The following is an 18,860-nucleotide window of genomic DNA, read 5'->3' as shown; positions in this document are numbered from 1 at the left end:
GATCAGCTTTGCCATCTGTTTTTGTATGGCCCACAAGCTAAGAGTAGTTTACATTCTTAAATGGTTGGATGTGTGAAAATGATATGAAATTTAAATATCTGTGCCCATAAAGTTTTACTGAAACGCAGCCACTCTTGTTGGGTTGCATGCTGTCTATGGCTACTTTTACACCACAGTTACACGAGTAAGTTGCTTTAACAGATACTGTACGGCCTACAAAGCCTGCAGCATTGACTGCCTGCCCCCTTTCAGAAAAAGCTTGCTGGTGCCAGGTATATTACTTATCTCTTTCTCGTGTAACCACTGCAAGCCCCAGTATTAAAAGGGAAATTCCTAAGCTTTGAGTACTTGTGTTTGTCCAAAGACTATCTTGCTTTTTTTTTTTTGAGATGGAGTCTCGCTCTTTCGCCCAGGCTGGAGGGCAGTAGTGCGATCTTGGCTCACTGCAACGTCCACCTCCTGAGTTCAAGCAATTCTCCTGCCTCAGCCTTCAGGGTAGCCGAGACTACAAGCGCACGCCACCATGTCCAGCTAATTTTTGTATTTTTAGTAGAGATGGGGTTTCACCATATTGGTCAGGCTGGTCTTGAACTCCTGACCTCATGATTCACTCACCTCGACCTCCCAAAGTTCTGGGATTACAGGTGGACTATCTTACTTTTCAGATGAGATCTATTTGTGAAAAACTGCATGCAAATAATCTGTAAATCTAATTACTTCAATAATAAAACATGTTTTATTGTAATACAATTTCCTACTAAAGTATGGGAGATTTATCTTCATTTCAGTTTAGTGTGCTAGATGTTTATTTTTGTTAATAGAGAAAATATACTCTTTTTATACTTGATGAAGATATAAGGTGTAAATATTTAGAAAGGGGTGATGGTGAATGAATTTCATTTTAAGTGCAACATTCAGTACTCAAATTAATTAGGAAATTTCTATTTCACACATCAAATGTCCTTAGTAAAGCCTTCTGCTTACAAAATCATAGCTTTTGAATTCACTAAAGATGCTTAGTTTCTCACGGAATCATCAGTCTCCCACTTGACAGCTCATGACTGGTCCTAATTCAGAATCCTACTACCTCCTAGTTTTTCTTCAACCAAGGTATAACAGTTTCCACTTCCTAATGGCTTCCTTTTGTTTTTCTTCTTCTCCTTTTCCCTCACCTAAAACAACATAAGCATTTGTTCATGAACCAGTCAACAGACATTAATTAAGCACCTGCTGTATGCCAAGCACTGCCAGCACTGATTCAGTGATAGGAAATACCCTCCATACTACCTCTAGACCTATATTTCCGTCATGACCAAACCAAGAGACAAGAGAAATGGAAAGTATAGAGTACATTACTTTTAAAAATCCTGCCAGGCACGGTGGCTCACGCCTGTAATCCCAGTACTTTGGGAGGCTGAGGCAGGCGGATCATCCGAGGTCAGGAGTTCAAGACAAACCTGGACAACATGGTGAAACACTGTCTCTACTAAAAATACAAAAAAATTAGCCAGGCACAGTGGCAGGCACCTGTAATCCCAAGTACTGGGGAGGCCGAAGCAGGAAAATTGCTTGAACCCGGGAGGCGGAGGTTGCAGTGAGCCGAGATTGAGCCATTACACTCCAACCTGGGCAACGAAAGCAAAACTCTGTCTCAAAAAATAATAATAAAAAAATAAAAATCCTGTTGCCTGTCTCCTAACGAGAGGTTTTGTAGGTGATTTTGTAAAGGCCTGGCCTGGTGGTTTTTGGGTCTTGGGGCATGGGCCAGTGCTTCTTTCGTTGTGGCTTAGCTGCCCTATCTACCCTGGGCACTCAAATTTCTCATTCACCAGAGAATTCATCCCCCACACCAGCTTCATTCTCTGCCATGTTGTCACTAAATTGCCTCCCAATCTGGCACAGTAGAAGCTGTTGAGAGGCTCGAAGCTTGGCATAACATGCTGCTCTTTGTTGCATGACCTTTGATGGGTGGTGTTCTTCTCCTGAGCTTTTGTAAAATGTATAGAGGATAATAATTCCTCCTTCACCCATACCTCATGGGAACTTCATGAGGTTGAATGAGGAGGTTATTTAAAAGGCTATTTTCATAGAGGGAGTTGCTATAGAAACACAGAGGGGTACAAGTACTTCAGAGAAGGGGTTTGGGGGAAGCCCTGGGCTGTTTGTTTCTTTGAGAAGCCAAGATATGGAAGAGCCATAGCTCAGTCCTTGATGTGTTTGTTTCAGGTGAACCCTATGTCTCCTACTTCCCCTTGCTTTTAGGATTAGGCTTTTTCTGCAGCATATCCCACCAGAACCAGTATACTCCAGTACAATGTACACTGCAGTACAATGTCAAACACTAGGGCTGGCATAGTGGGCATTTGTAGAATGAATCTAGCTCAATACTTTTCCACTGGAAAGAGAATGACGTGACTCTGGTAGATTAGGAAAGGAAAGAAAAGAAGATAAGAAAAGAACTTTAAAAAAAATCCACTAATAACTGTGTATTGGGAGTACATAGGCTGATCATTGTATTGGAACTATGGAGGGAAGCATAAGATTGGTTCCTGCCCTCAAAGAACAAAAGCCTAATTGTAGGGGATAAAGGTTAAAAAAAAAAAAAAAGGTGGGAACTTTTCATAAATGACTTTTCATATATCAGGTAAAGAAAGACCTCTGTTGCTAGTTCGTTGAGTGCTTTTATTATGAAAGGTTGAATTTTGTCAAATGATTTTTTCTGCATCTATCAAGATGATCGTGTGATATTTTTTCTCCTTTATTAATATGTTGCATTGCATTGGTTGATTTTCAAATGCTAAACTATCTTCGCATTTCTGGGATAAATCCCACTTTTTATATGCTACTGGATTTGGTTTGCTGGCATTTTTGTTAAGGCTCTCTGTGTCTATATTCATAAAGGATGTTAGTATAGAGTTTTCTTATGACGTCTTTGGTTTTGTATCAAGGTAATACTGGCCTTTAGAATGAGTTTAGAAATGTTCTCTTCTCTTCTATTTTATGGGAGAGTTTGTTTAATTCTTTAAACATTTGGTAGAATTCATCAGCAAAACCATCTGGTCCTGGGCTCTTCTTTGTGGGGGTTCATTTTTTAATGCAAGGTACAGAAGAGTATTTATGGAACAATCCCATGTGAGAGAGAGACTTTTTAAGGACATAGATGTATGGTTTTATTTACACAGAAAATTTCTAGAAGGATATACAAAAAAACTGGTATCAAAGGTTGTCATTGGGTAATGAGATGGAACTTGGTCTTATGTTCCTTTTTTCTTTTAAAAAAAAATCATGATCATGCATTGCTCCAAAATTTAAAAATGAAAAACTACTTAAAATGACTAGCATTTGGCCATTTGCTCTTTCACTCACAGGGTGAGATGTTAGGACTGTGTGTCTGCCACTGGCCTGTCTCCTTAGGAACTCGCAGTCTCGTAGGCCCTTGCATCTCTCTCCACAGTCTGCTCTCCCTCTTCCCTATTTTATTCTCCATTGACAGTGAATTACTGGTCAGTTCTCTGAAAAAAAACTGCAGCTACATGCTACTATGCTTTCAGACCTGTGATTTTTGTTCCCTTACCTTTCCATCCCTTCCCCCTAAATCTGCCCAATTAATTTTCTTAATTCTTGTTTATCCTTTAAACCCCTTCCAAATATTAGTTACCTTCCTTTGTGCACTTCGCAGCTCACTCTCTTTTTTATTTCCCAGCCAAGGGGGAAAAAAATCTCACCCTCCTGCTGCCTCTCATACATTATGCATATTTTTGTTATTGAACTTTGTACTTACCCTGCATCATAATTACTAACTCACATACGTGTCTTCCCTAAAAGTACAGTTTTATTCAGTGTTGTGTCCTGGTAATTAGCACAATGCTTGGCACAGACTAGATGCTCAAAAATATTTTAATTCAATTGAGTTCAGAAGACGAAGCATTCTGGGTAGAATGAGCCATATAAACAAAGGCCAACGTTATGAATTACGAGAACCTGTTCTGAGGACATGAGCTAGTTTGGCTAGATAGGAAAATTCATGCTGGGAAATATGATTTAATTATTTTGGCAAGGCTGATATTGGGGGCTCTTGAAAGTCAGATAAAGCAGATTGAATAGTGGTAAGTAAATATTGATTGAATGAAGAACATTTCTCACTTCCTTCCAGTCTTTGCTGAAATCTCTCTTTTCAATAGGCTTAATCAGACCACCTCCTTTAAAACTGTTGCCTCTTCATTCACCCATCCCCTGACTCCAGCATTCTTGATCTTCCTCTCCCTTTTCTTCTTTCTCCTTTTCCCATAGCACTCATCATCTTCTGTGTAGCACAGCCCATATGATTTACTCATTCATTACGGTTTCTATTTATTGTCTGTCTTTCCCACTAGAATATAAACTCTTCAGGCCAGGACTATCTTATTCACTGACTGTTCCCAAGCACCTAGAACATTGTCTGGCACATAGTAGGTGTCCAATCAATATTTGCTGAGTGAATGAATCCTAAATTAATGAACTTCAGTATCGTGTACAGAGCTGGCATAGAAGCTTAGGTATGATTCAAATGGCCTGTTTCTGAAAGAAACAAGTTTATTCTGTAAAACTGCCAAGATTGTGCCAGCTATTTGTATTATAATCTGGGCAGGGCAGAGGGAGGGAGGTGGGGCAAAGGGAGATATATTATGTTAAGGCTGCTTGTTTAAAAACCAAGTTGGGAAGTAAAAATTATTAAAGACTTTTGAGTTTATGTATTCCTTACTTAGAAATCGTTGTTTCATGTGGTGACTCATACCCATGATTTAATAATTTCTCTTTTTCTTTCTCCACAGACCTTTGTAGTATTAAACAGAGGGAAAACTCTCTTCAGATTTAGTGCCACGCCTGCCTTGTACATTTTAAGTCCTTTTAACCTGATAAGAAGAATAGCTATTAAAATTTTGATACATTCATATCCTTTTCTGCAAATGTGGAGTGAGTGCAATTGCATGGTTGCTTGTTTACCTTTCCAATATTTGACAACTGGAGTATATGTTAAGTTTTTTACTGATAGTGTAGTTAACTAGGCCATCAGTCAGAGGTTTAAGAGTGAACTCCTGCCACATCCCAAGCTGAGCTTCAGAAAATTATTATTTTTTTTCCTTAGGATGATATTGTGGGAGTCTGAAATTTTGTTGGTATCATTGTACGGACAAATTAAAATAACCTTTGTTGAAGTCTTAATTTTATTTAGTGCTCAGACTTCAGTGATTTCATTCTGTGGCCAACTATTCAGCTTAATATATTACAAGCCAATATTAGAGGGTTTTAAAAGTACTTCTTGAGTTACAAATAGTTGGATGAATGCTTTAGAAATCAGCTAATTTTTTTTTTTTTTTTTTTGAGGACGGAGTCTCACTCTGTTGCCCAGGCTGGAGTGCAGTGGCACGATCTCTGGGCTCCTGCAGGCACGCCTCTGGTTCACGCCATTCCTCCTGCCTCAGCCTCCGAGTAGCTGGGGCTACCGGTGCCCGCCACCACCCCGCTATTTTTTTGTATTTTTATAGAACAGGGTTTCACCGTGTTGGCCAGGATGTTCGATCTCCTGACGCTCGTGATCCACCCGCCTCAGCCTCCCAGTGGCTTGGATTAAGGCGTGAGCCACCGTGCCCTGTCCAGCTTTGAATTTTAAAAAATTTTTTGAGCAGTGAGTTTAGAAAGTGAGATAGTTCTCAGATGAAATAACCTCCTTGTTATAAGAGGTTTAGATGCAGATTGTAGGATAAATAGAATTTTTTTTCTGGTATTTTTACTCGCCTTAAATAAAAAAATGCCAGTTTATTCAAGTGGCCTGAGTTGCACCTTATTAACATAGGAGAGTGCATGTGGCAAATGAAAAATTATTTGATGGATTTAGCGATGTTGCATGGTGACTTGAAACTTCCATGGCTGGTTGGTATTTAACAGCATGTAGTCCCATGCTTCAAAGATTATTGTGTCCTCCAAGTAGGATGAAGGAACCAGCCGTGGCACCTTGGTGAATTGGTTTAGTAAGCTTTTGCCACATTTTATTAACTCTTAAGAATTTAGCAACGTGGTTGTGAAATCTGTAGTTTATAAGCAACACACTTCTGAAACCCAAAGGTTTATAAGGAAATAAATAATTCACAATGGACTTCTTCCTTTCTGTTGGATCAGAAGATGGAGTATTTTTTCTCTTCTGGTTCCAAAAAGCATGAAGACAAATCCAGCTGTAATGAAGAAAAAGAAATCCAGCTGTAAGAAATATTTTCTCTTTTTAAAACTCCACTGGTAGAATAAAGATAGTGAATGCCATTAACAAGAAAGAGTGAATTAGTGGCAAGTGGGATATAGCTCCCAGGCCTGTTAAGTGACAATTAGAGTTTGAGTAACTTGTGCTGACCTAAAATAGTTTAATTTTTCTCAGAGACAAGAACAGAAAGGCCTGAGAAAAATTCTGGATGGAACTGAAATGGCAGTATGGTTTGCTATCCGTAAACATTCCTGGACACTTTCAGAATGGATTTTGCTCTACTACCTAATCTTCAGAAGTGTGGTGGTGCAGATGTCCTTGAAATCTTTACCTAACATGCTGCAGTTGGTTTCCCACATTGGACATATTCGACACATATGGGCTGTATGGGCTGATACCTTGCCCCCAAAGACAATTCAGCCCTTTAGAAGGAGTAGGGAAGGCTGGGTGTGGTGGCTCAGGCTTGTAATCCTAGCACTTTAGAAGGCTGAGGACATAGGATCCTCAAGTGATCACTTGAGCCCAGGGGTTCAAGACCAGCCCGGACAACATAGAGAGACCTTGTCTCTTAAAAAAGAAGAACAACTATATGGAAAAAAAGTGAACCATTGCAAGTAGATTCCCAAATAACTAGCTATGTAAGGTAATTAACTTACCAATAAATGAATACCTAGTCATATAAATTTAATTGATTTTCTTATCTGACAACTTTGGTTGAGAAAATGCAAAGGTATTGTACTGAGTGCAAAAAATATTTAGAGGCTTAGTCCATAGTTGAGCTGAAAAGTGGTTAGAGGGGAACGTGTTTCATCCAAAGGGAGTAGAACAATGATGGCCCTTTTGAAAGAAGGAGAATATCCCTCCTGCCCCATCCATCCACAGTTCACAGTGGCATTCTGTGTTTATGGTGGTGACCACAGTTTTCATTGTCACCTTGTGTTTTTCTCTTCTGTGCTTCATCTCCTTTCAGGTTATTGATTTAGATCTGATACCGAATGGAAATGTGTTTGTTTTTTGAGAAAATAAAAGGCAGGCCAGATTTTGATATTGCCCCTTGACTCTTCTCTACAGTATTTAGCATGATCATTATGTGCACTATTTTGACCAACTGTGTATTCATGACTTTTAGTAACCCTCCTGACTGGTCGAAGAATGTGGAGTAAGTAACTCATTTATTTGTGTGCTTGTTTGTTTTAAAGATTTTTAGTCACTGAATCTTGCTTTGCCACAGTTTACCCATAAAGGAGAAAAAAAATTAGTTATTGCCTCTCTTTATTTCACAGAGAAGGCTGAAAGTACGTGTGGAATTTAGGAAATAGCCCTCCCTAAAAGTCAACTCTAGGAAGACAGAGTATGCTCTGGAATTTACTGCCCTTCACCCTTTCCTGTGCCAGGCATTGTCACTGCCCTGCAGCCCCATCACCATCCTGTATCCTCAGTTCCTGGTGATGCTGTTTTCTCCCATTTTAGGTTTCCCTGTTTTTTGATTTCTCTAAAGTTAAAAACAGCTCTGGAGGGCCTCCTTGCTTGCTTCAAAATGATCATGTACTAGATAGCAGCACAGCTACTTCCTTGGAATACAATTCAGGACCCAATACAACATTCCAAAAGTCTTGGTTTGTGCATTTCAATAAGTTTCATTCAAAGCATTTCTTTCTCCTCGTAGCTTCCTTCCTGCTGCATTGGCTGTGCCCTTTCTGTTTTGTCTCTCTTAGTTGAAGTGACACTTCAGTCAAGTCCTAACTTAAAAGGTTCATTTAAAGTTTCTGTCCAGAAATTACCTCAAGCTATTCATTTCTTTGACAGGTACACGTTCACAGGGATTTATACATTTGAATCACTAGTGAAAATCATTGCAAGAGGTTTCTGCATAGATGGCTTTACCTTTTTACGGGATCCATGGAACTGGTTAGATTTCAGTGTCATCATGATGGCGTAAGTTCTCCCCTTACTTTACTGGTGTTCTGGGTGTGATTCTGTGTGTAGAGTTGTACTCCTGGGTCTGTTTGTAAGTGTGCATTTGTGGACACAGCTATATGAGGAATTAATGGATAACCATGTATGGCCCTATGGGCTTATGTTTATGCTTCTTGCCTGTGAGGGCCTCTTGTGGTTCAGGCGATGATAATGTGTTTATGTGGGAGAAGGCAAGCAGAGGCTTTACAGCTGGGAGAGAAAGGAGGAGGTGATTTCCCATTGATACTCTCTCATATTTTATTTCTCCTTGTAACGTTGATCCAGGTTTGCACACCTATCATTACAAGGCCTCTGTGAAGACTTGAAATTTTTTAGTTGTAGACTTTCAGCTGAAAATGAGTTTCCTGGGTATGTCTTACTGTATGTAATTAATGAGGCTGGCCAGGTGTTGCAGACTTCAGAGCACATTTTAGAGTCAAAACATGAGCCAAGGTATCCAAACTGGCACTTCCTGAAGAGTTACTAACCAGAATTTCGAACTATTGCTCAAGATCAGTGTAACTCCACATTGGTATGTTACTGCTCTTGCTCATTTGTGTTGTTTTAGCAATAAAAATGTATCTTTGGGAAACTTAGCTGATGATAGACGAGTTATAGCAGGCTATTTATTATTCTTATTTCCAGGTTGGGAAAACATTTTGTGGTTTGAGAGTGTAGCAGGGGTGGTGTATAGGTTTTGCGTGTGTGCATGATGTGTAAGAAAGAGTGCATTTGAATATGTATTGATCTGAGCATCTGGTGGAAAGATGTATTTCAACTGTAAAATGTGAATAAATGATATGCATTGAATACTTGACACTGAAACTGACTTTCTATTATATAAAGGCAATGTCTTAACTTTCTAGCATTATGGATACATATTGGTGTTCATTTAAAATTTTTAGGTGTCCTTGCTAGGCACAGAGCTTGTAATTAAAATGAGCACTTAACACAATATTTGCCCTGATCCCATGATTTGGATTTTCCTGAGCCCTGCTTTTGTATGTCATAGGCCAAAACTTCATTTATAGACATGACTACAATCATATGATTACAACTCTTGAATAAGTCATATATACAGACATTTAGTCAATGTTGCCATTGTCAACTAGGGAGTTACTTTAATATAGATTTGTTTTTGTGGGTGCTGCAGAAATTTGTCTCTCTCTCCTAAGAAATTGTTCACAAAACCTGGGGACATAAGTCTTTGATACCTCCTGGCCTTCCTTTTTACTAAAAAATGTGAATGGGCTGACAGTAAAGCTGTTCTGATTGGGATCAGCACATTACTATGCTGATTAAAGGAGTAAATCCCAAGAACTTCCTGGTTCCATCAGTTCTTTCCAACATACTTTCGAATTCTTCTTGCCCAATTAAAAACAAATGTTCCTTAAATATTTGTATTTTGAAACTTTTCTTTTTCAAGGAAAAAAAATGAAATCATAGCTTGTGTATAAGACCCTTTCTTCCCCCCATTCTCAAACCCTCGCCCAGTGGTACCATTACAAGTTAACTTTGGTTTGATTCTGCAGGTATATAACAGAGTTTGTAAACCTAGGCAATGTTTCAGCTCTACGCACTTTCAGGGTACTGAGGGCTTTGAAAACTATTTCGGTAATCCCAGGTAAGATGGTCCGGGGTTGGTGTTAGGTGTTGGGATAGGGCCCTGACGTGACGTATTGTACTTTTTGTTTTGTTGTGGTTTTGTTTTTTCCTTTGGTGTTTGTGTTTGTGTCTGTGTTTGTCACTTGTGTCTGTGTGTGACCTCCCTTACTACAGATATGTGACAGAGTTTGTGGACCTGGGCAATGTCTCAGCGCTGAGAACATTCAGGGTTCTCCGAGCTTTGAAAACTATCTCTGTAATTCCAGGTGAGAATATTTGTACATAAGACTGACTTTACCACATCTCCTCTTTCTTCTCCATTCATTTTGTCCACCATTCTAAAGCAGCATCAGTACAGTTGATAATGGCCTTGCATTCTGCATGTTTTTCCTGGGAGACATTCTCTGGAATGGCCGTTGGGTCCTCAGGCAGTTTTCTCTGAGTGCTTGCCAGGCATGCAACCCCCATTCCATCCATGCTATTGAAAAAGCACGTGCTTAAGAATCACTCGGATCTCACCATATTTGAAAAAATTGTCACAGAGCTAGCTTTCTCTTTGTATATAAATCATTTGCTTCCTGGCTCCATGGAATTACAGTAATTTTGACATTTGCTGTCATTTCATTGCTTGTGATTTCTAGGCTTCCTATCGCATGGTTTGCTGATGGGACGTTATTCAAAGAATTATACATTTACTATTACTGTATTAATGAAATTTTTTAATCACAGAAGAGATCGCCCCAATTAACTAATCCAGTATGAGAGACAAATTTAAGAGACTTGGAGTTAGTGAACCGCACTTAAATGATCACTGTCTATCATGTTCTACTGCTATCTGTCTCACTAGAATAAGAACCAGTAGACATCTACTGTATATATTCAGGGCTCATTCTCAAACATAAATCCCAATGAAAGCTTATGCAGGCACTGTTAAAAAAAATCAAAGGTAAGATAAGATACAACTAAAGGTATGGGCAACGAAAAATACAGAAGTTTGAGGGGAAAAAACAGAATCAGTGGGTGGGTTGAGAGTGGATTGACAGTCTCTTTAAAATTTTGCCTTTTCTTTTGGTTCTGGTTGAGCTAGCCCAGTGGTTCTTAACCTTGTGAAGGTTTTAGATCCCTTTGAGAATCAGATGAAAGTTCACAGACCCTCCCCCCCACGAAGCCTATCCATGGACCCCAGGTTAAGATTCCTTAATTTAATTTAAATCATTGGTACTGGGTAATACTTATCTTTCTAAAGACCAGCCTTGAAATCTTAAGGGAAAGATATTTTAGTTAGTATTGTGAGCCTAAGATATACTGGCAGTAACTTGGCAGAGGTGAAGACTGTGTTGTTGCTCTTTGGACTTTAGTTGTGTTTATGGGTTTTCAAGGAAGACTCCGTAGAGACCAGGCTTTCCACAGCAGTTTTGTAGAAATAGGAATGTGGAGAAAGAACAGAGGCATCCTATTCTTATCCTGTCCTATCACATGGCTCTTCCCCTTGTGGCTGACTCAGAAATACCTCTTTTTTAAAATTTATTTTCTAGAGACAGGGTCTCACTCTGTTGCCCAGGCTGGAGTGGTATGATGATGGCTCACTGCAGCCTCCACTTCCAGGGCCCAAGTGATCCTTCCTTCTCAGCCTTCCAAGTAGTTGGGACCACAGGTGCATGCCACCACACCCAGCTCATTTAAAAAAAATTTTTTTTGTAGCAACAGGGTCGCCCTATGTGTTGCCCAGGTTGGCTGCCAACTCCTGGACTCAAGCAGTCTTCCTGCGTCAGCCTCCCACAGTGCTGGGGTTACAGGCATGAGCCACTGTATCTGGCCCAGAAATATTTCTTTATCCCCTTTTTAACATTTATCTCAATAGCAGATGGAGAGGGAGGCACAAAGATAGAATCCTGGAGAGGGCAGACTTGGAATGTGGTTTACTGAGAATCTCAAAGAAGGTAAATTCATCTTCACCACTTACAAATTTGTGCCATGGAATTGGCCAGTAAATTAGTGCCCTACCAAAGATGAATTCCTTTATTTTTAGCGATGGTAGCTGACTCCCTATCAACCAAAGGCTGGGTGTCAGTTGGAGTATATGCTTCTTGGCAAAAACACTACAACCCTAATCTACCAAGATTTAGTTCCTAGCCATTTTAAATCTGCCTAACGGAAAGCCCAGCTCATTCTCCAGACAGCCTCAGATAGCTCATTGGTGGTGGCCTAATCCTTAGGCAAGCCCTGTCTTATTTTTTGAGGCACTGGAGTGCCAAATCTTTACTTTCATTTTTCCTATGGTCTCTCTCCTCCTCTGGCCCCTTTTAAATATGATCTTGTGTTTTCTGCTCACTTCCCCCAGCGTACTCTGCAAGGCATCTGTCTCTTTATGTTCTTGTGATCTCAAAACTTCTCTCCCAGAATTAAATTGGAAAGCTGTATTCTGTTCACTAACTAGGGCAGCAGATGCTATCTCTAGTCTAGCTCATAGCTTCTGTCTCTGTCTTTGCTATATGGTTAACTTTTGACCATGGCATTTCTACAAGATAACTCTTGATTGGTGTCACATTATTTATTCTTTATATATATCCTCAATATGTTACCTTATTTATCCTTTATATATATCTGGAATATATGCAGTATCTAACACCATGCCGGGCCCATAGTAGTGCTCCATAAATGATTGTAGTAGCAGCAGTTATTATTATAAAGAAGAAACCTAAGCCAATAGAAAGGGTTTGTATCAAGATTTAGACATCAGCTTCACAGTTTGAAATAGAGTCCCAGATTCCTATTTCTAGAAGCACCCCCAATTGAGCTGGCTTTGGGAGGCTAACTGGGGTGGAAAATAACATTAAGGGATAGTAAAGCCAATAATAGATCACTGTCAGTAGCTGGTATATTTGGTTCTTGAATTAAAAGTGTGGCTCTCAATCTCAATCTTTTTGCTCCCGATTCTACCTTTTAGAGTTAGCAAGAGAAATCTGGTAATGCAGTTTCCCTCATGGGGAGTTTTCTCTCATCCCATGGGAAATTCTGAAATTGCTGATTATGCTTTCTCCCATAGAGGGCTGTTGGTGCTATTCCTACCTGCCTGCTATGCAGTCTCCTTCCAAGGCAGGAGCACCAGTGTATGAGTCAGTGGATCTGGGCCATCTCTTGCTTGGAAGTCTAAGTCATTTTGATTCTTGTGTGGTAGAGCTGGCCCATGATTCCTCCTTATTAAAAACCATTGTTTTGTGTACCAAGTTTTCTTGTGGATCACTTCAGTGGAATTGTTGTTCTCTTTGTCTTCTCCTCTTCCCAGTTTGGTTATAGGCTATTGCCAAGGGTGCCAAAAATAGGATGGAAGTGAGAGCGACCACTGACCTGGAGCCTGCAAGGTCTCACAAAGCTCCCCATGTATCAACTTCCTTTATGAGAGCTTTTCCTTTCCTAGAGCACTCACCCACCCCCAACCTGGGCTGATACTGTCCTTTCTCTTTGTGTCTTCGGTAGATATTCTGAGTATGTCAGGGCTGCCAGGACTCCTGAAGACTGGACAGTGAAGTGCATCAGTTAGCTCTGCCCTTTTCTGTAGGAAATGCTTTGCTTTAGAGCTTTCTTGTAGCTCAGAAAAGACGAAACCCACCTTCTGACCCTTTTTACTTGCTAACTTGACTGGGGTACATTGCTATTTATGCTTTGCGTTTTGCTTCAGAGGCATCAACTTGGAGAACAGTGTACACAAGCTCTGTGCTAAAAGGGTCGGTTACAGAGGAGACCCTTTCTAAATTTTCTTTAGTCTGGAATTTGTCAGGTTCACCCTGACATTGAAATATCCTGCCTAAAAGTTTATATGTCTTAAAACTTTGTTTTCACTTTGTATTTGTCTGAGTCCCGCATTAAGTGAACTTCTAAGTGACTGTCAGAAGTTTCGTCCTCTGCATGCTTTGATCATGTGCCACAGGGCTGACATGCCCAAAGAAAGGGTGGGAATCTTGAAAGAGTTTCTCAGGTTTTTCTTAGACAGCAGCATTTAATAGTATGAGTATTAATAGAACTGGTTTGGGGAAACTCACTTGTCAGTTCCTTTTCTTTCCTGTCATTTAAATGGCTCCCCCAAAGCACTGCTTATCTGCTGCTCATTAGCACTTATTTAATTTCATTCCACCTTCTTTAGAATTGTACTTTCTTGGTTATTTTTCTCTTGGCAATTTTATTTCTCAGCTTTCATTTCTGTTACTTTCACTCCTAACCAGTGGGATCAGACAGGAAGCAGGGAAAATGATAGGCCTTTCCTTTTCCCATTCCAGTGGAAGCATTTTCTTTAAACGTGTACTTTGTGAATGTGGCAATTTCTGCTGCATCACGATGGGAGACAGAAAGTGTTTAAGAGTATATCCTGACTCATTGTCTCTTTTAACCTGTTCTGGTTATTAATTCTATTGCCTTTGTATTGCTTCTTCTCCCACATTGCTTCTTAGGAAAGATAAAGTTTCACAGTGGCCATAAGTGAAAACACTAAATACTCACAGGGTCCCACTGACCCATCTTTGAGCGCTAGTTTAGTTTTGGTCGCACTTTGTGATGTGAATCAGGTCTCAAGTCAATAAATCTTAGCGTCCCCCAATCTCTCTCAGATTACTGTTGCTCTAAAGAATCTTCAAGAACTATCACTGTAGGCTGGGTGCAGTGGTACACACCTATAGTCCCAGCTAATCAGGAGGCTGAGGCAGAGGATCACTTGAGCCCAGGAGTTCGAGGCCGCATTGAGCGATGGCCACACCTGTGAGTAGCCACTGTATTCCAACCTGGGCAGCATAGTGAGATCTTGTCTCTTAATAAATAAATAAATAGATAGATAGATAGGTATTATCACGAGGATTGCAGTTGCAGCAGGAAAAGTCAACACAGCACCACTTTATTCCTACACTTTGTCTGAACCCAAGCCTGACTCTGGGAACAGGGCAGTTGTTCTTTCCTTGGGTTGATAACTGCTTGTTACTGCTACCGAGGCCTGTTCCAGTATTAACTTTGTAGGGCAATTAGCTCACATTGCTTCAAACCACTTAAATTTCTCAACCTGAGCTGCAAACTAGGGAATATGAATTAACTTTATTTATTTATTTTATTTATACATATATATTTTTTGAGACGGAGTTTCGCTGTTGTCGCCCAGCCTAGAGTGCAACGGCCAGATCTCAGCTCACTACAACCTCCACTTCCTGGGCTCAGGCGATTTGCCTGCTTCAGCCTCCTGAGTAGCTAGGATTACAAGCATGCGCCACCACGCCCAGCTACTTTTTGTATTTTTAGTAGATATGGGGTTTCACCACGTTGGCTAGGCTGGTCTTGAACTCCTGACCTCAGATGATCCACCCGCCTCGGCCTCCCAAAGTGCTGAGATTACAAACGTGAGCCACCGTGCCCAACAAATTAACTTTATTTATAATCTGGCCATCCAGTGATGGAAGATTTTGACCCCAATATGCTTGACTGATTTTTCTGAACATAGCACATAGGCAGGCATTGTTCATTTGTTCAGAGGATTCCTGGGCATTGTGAAAGGTGACAGGAGGTTCAGAGGTACCTTTGGACATAGAGTAGAATTCTTCACCAGCTTCTCAAAATTCCTTAATTATCCAGCTTTCTCTCTTGTCACTGACCGTTCTCTACATTGAATCCAGCTGTCTTTTCTTGGCCTATAGTAAATGTATTAACTGTTTCTACTCAGACACATTTACCAAAGCAAGCTAATGTTAGCCTTTTCCAAGAGTTCTCACTGTCCAATTTGCCCCCACATGGCTTCTGTTGCACACTCTGTTGTGTAGGAGTCTTCTGAAGAAGCATTCTGCTGTTTTGGATAATCGGTTTCCAGTCAGTATCTTGCTTGTTCTGGCATGTGATGTTGTGAGCCAATAGAATGAAAACCAGTGTCTCTGTACAGCCAGAATGGTGGCATTCTACATTTCGGCTTGTGTTGGGTCAGGAATTCTACTAACAGCTTTTTGCCTTTATTGACAGGCGTTGATGGTATGAGGGAGCACTTTCAGGCAGTCACAGCTGGCAAGACTGTAGAGCTTGAGCTTAGGAAATGAATTGATGGTATCATCTCCATAAATTGGCCTTGATGTCTGCAAATGTGGCCATTTGCAATTTATCCTAATGGAAGGAAGAAGAGTCTTGGCTGAGACCAATGTATTGTTCAGTGACTGTTTATATTTAATACTGCTGTGTGATCATGTGCCTTCCTTTACCTGAAAGCATGAAGCCACATTCACCTTTCTTCTTCTTTTTCCTTTGCCTTCTCATTTTCTCGTTGTGATCCGGATGGGAATCTTGGAGAGTAAACTTTTTAGACGGCTGTAGTTAGTGTTATTTAGTGATTATCCTTGCATAATTAAGATTTGTTTATCTGACTCTCTGTGAAGTATAAGCAGCTGAATACCGTTTCCAATTAAGCTTCTGCTTTAGACATCTTGAAAGCTAACTCACCAGTGAGATGATCTAAGCCCCAGACTTCAAAGCTGAGGCTTGAAAAGTGTCTTTTAGCTTCCTTGACTCATGTTTACACATTTCTTCAGCAATAACATCTGGTTTATGGAGAAGAGATGTTAAACCAGCTGATTGTGAGCATTTAGGTCCATCTCCAGGAAAGTAAATTCCATGCAGGCTTGGCATATCAGATTAGTTGGGGTCATCTCTGGTTGCAAGTAACAGGACACAGGAATAATTCAGGGAACCCAAGGGCTGGAATGCACTTGTGCTTCTGGGAAGCCAGTAGAAACCAGAATGCAGAGCCAGAAAGCCATGAGTATGTGGAAGTACTTTGTCTCCATCTCTCTTCTCTGCATGTGTCCATTTCTCTTTCTCAGCATACTAACTTCCTTTACTTCTCAGTCACATCTTAATATAATGACAGAATATGGCTACCACTTAGCTTCCACATTTATTTATTACCATTCCCACTACATGAAAAGATTACTCAACTGTCTCTTATCCTGTTCCAAATTCCTGTAGGAAAGGAACTGGATTTAGGTCAGATGTCCATCCAGACATCTGCAACTACTGAGAGAAGGTGACCTTGTACAGACATGGCTGCTGAGAGCTCATTCTTAAGGAACAGGGGATAGTTGGAGCTCATGGCCTAGAATTTCCAATTATATGGGCCTGGAACTGTCAAAGACTTCCCAGCCCAGGAAAATCAGATTCTACTCATGCTAAAATTGTATGTTTTTCAAATGATGTACTTACAAACTCATTGGTTTGGCTATTTTATAATATTATACTCTTGTTACTAATACAAAGGACAGCTTACAGCTCATTTCTCAATTCAGTAAAATAGCAATGGTAAAGTCCTTTAACAGTCATCTAGTGTTTGGAAAGGTGATTGAATTGTCTGGAGAGATGGCTGTATACGCTTCATAAAAAAAGTCCAGGAAAAGAAACTCTACAACCATTTTTAGTGACCCATTCAAGTATTCTTTTTTAAATCAGTCTTTGAATTTGAAAACAGTAAACTTGCATAATTTTAGAATCCTAGGATTGAATTATTGACTCAATATAGACCTGCTCCAACCCAGTCAAAATATAATGAGGACTTCTCTGTTCCTTAGCAACTGAATGGAAATAAATTCCATACTTCTTGATGGCTGCCTTCTACTTTTTTCCACCAGTACCTTCTTACCTAGCTGTGCGATTATGATATGATTTCCCAGGGCCTTAGGTTTAAAAGATAGTTTGAAATTTCAGTTACTTAATCTCAAACAAATAAACATCTCTGCCTTATTTTGAAAGACTTTTAGAGAAGATTCTTCAGCTTCTCCACCACTGCCCACTGCTCTGTAGTGGGTGTTTATCCATGTTCTGTAGATGAGAAAATGAGACTCTGAGAAGTAACCTTAAATTTGTTTGAAACACAGTAGGTCATAAGTAGTGACTGAGCCAGGGCCAGAATACCAGCTTTCGGATTCCCTATCTGATGTTCTTTCTGCACAGCCCTGTGAGGAGAAAAATAATCAGATTATAAATGCTTTGTTTTCTGGAGCCCAAGCAAGCTCTTCATAATCCCTTTGTGGCCGCAGTCTCCATGGAAGGCTCACTCTAAGAAAGCACAAGACTGCATACTTCATCTCTACAGTCTACCTCTTGGCTCTTTTTTCTTTAATTCCTCTTAGATCCCTTTTAAGATATTTGTGTAAGAGGAGAGACCTTTCTCATTCATTTACTCTCCCAATAAAAATTTATTAAGTGCCTGCCTTTGTGACAGGTCCTGTGCTAGGCAGAGCATTCATTTCTATTATTGGACTCGGAAAATTCTATTGGGCTCGACTTTGAAAAGTCTAGGTGATTACTTGCAAAATACAGCAAAAGAAGAATCATGTCCGTACCACCCATTAGATCACCATTATATGAGGTTAGCCCTGAGCACTGCCATTTTCCCAATTATGTTCCTTTGAGGAGGGACATGTCCCCATGAGGAGTAGAATAGTGATAATGAGTATTGAGTGCCAGCTATGTGCCAGGCACTTTACTAGGTACTTTATAAAAATTACCTATTTAAATCTAACAACAACCCAATGAGGTTGGTATTGTAAATCCATTTTTACAGATGAGTAGACTGAGGTTCAGGCAATAATGGTCAACATTTGACTCATTTGCTACGTACTAAATGCTTTGTCAAGTTTTTTGTTGTTGTTGCTTTTGTTTTGTTTTTGAGATGGAGTCTCGCTATGTTGACCAGGCTGGAGTGCTGTGGCGTGATCTTAGCTCACTGGAACCTCTGCCCCCACACCAGGTTCAAGTGATTCTCCTGCCTTAGCCTCCCACAGTAGCTGGGATAATAGGCGTATGCCACCATGCCCGGCTATTTTTTTTTTTTTTTTTTTAGTAGAGATGGGGTTTCACCATGTTGGCCAGGCTGGTCTTGAACTCCTGACCTCAAGTGATCCGCCTACCTTGGCCTCCCAAAGTGCTGGGATTACAGGCGTGAACCACTGTGCCCAGCTGCTCTCTCAAGTGTTTTATATGAACCACACTTAATCCTCACAGCAGCCCTATGATACTCAACTATAATTTTCCCTACTTTAAAGATGAAAAAACCGAG

The 18,860-nt window shown here is 40.2% G+C and overlaps 1 protein-coding gene across 2 annotated transcripts in view; it reads left to right on the top strand.

The window, feature by feature from the left end:
• SCN8A (sodium voltage-gated channel alpha subunit 8) overlaps positions 1-18,860 on the top strand; it is a 218,556-nt gene that overhangs the window by 86,580 nt on the left and 113,116 nt on the right. For both annotated transcript variants that reach the window (XM_017861547.1, XM_017861546.1), the window contains exons 3-6: positions 4,812-4,930; positions 7,302-7,391; positions 8,039-8,167; positions 9,968-10,059. In XM_017861547.1, the coding sequence (XP_017717036.1) occupies positions 4,812-4,930; positions 7,302-7,391; positions 8,039-8,167; positions 9,968-10,059 (430 nt within the window). The remainder of the gene's footprint in view (positions 1-4,811; positions 4,931-7,301; positions 7,392-8,038; positions 8,168-9,967; positions 10,060-18,860) is intronic.

The sequence above is a fragment of the Rhinopithecus bieti genome, unplaced genomic scaffold, assembly GCF_001698545.2.
Source record: "Rhinopithecus bieti isolate Rb0 unplaced genomic scaffold, ASM169854v2 scaffold_56806, whole genome shotgun sequence".
NCBI classification, from domain to species: Eukaryota; Metazoa; Chordata; class Mammalia; order Primates; family Cercopithecidae; genus Rhinopithecus; species Rhinopithecus bieti.
Note: the sequence above shows the minus strand (reverse complement) of the source record. Positions and strands in the feature narration are given on the sequence as shown.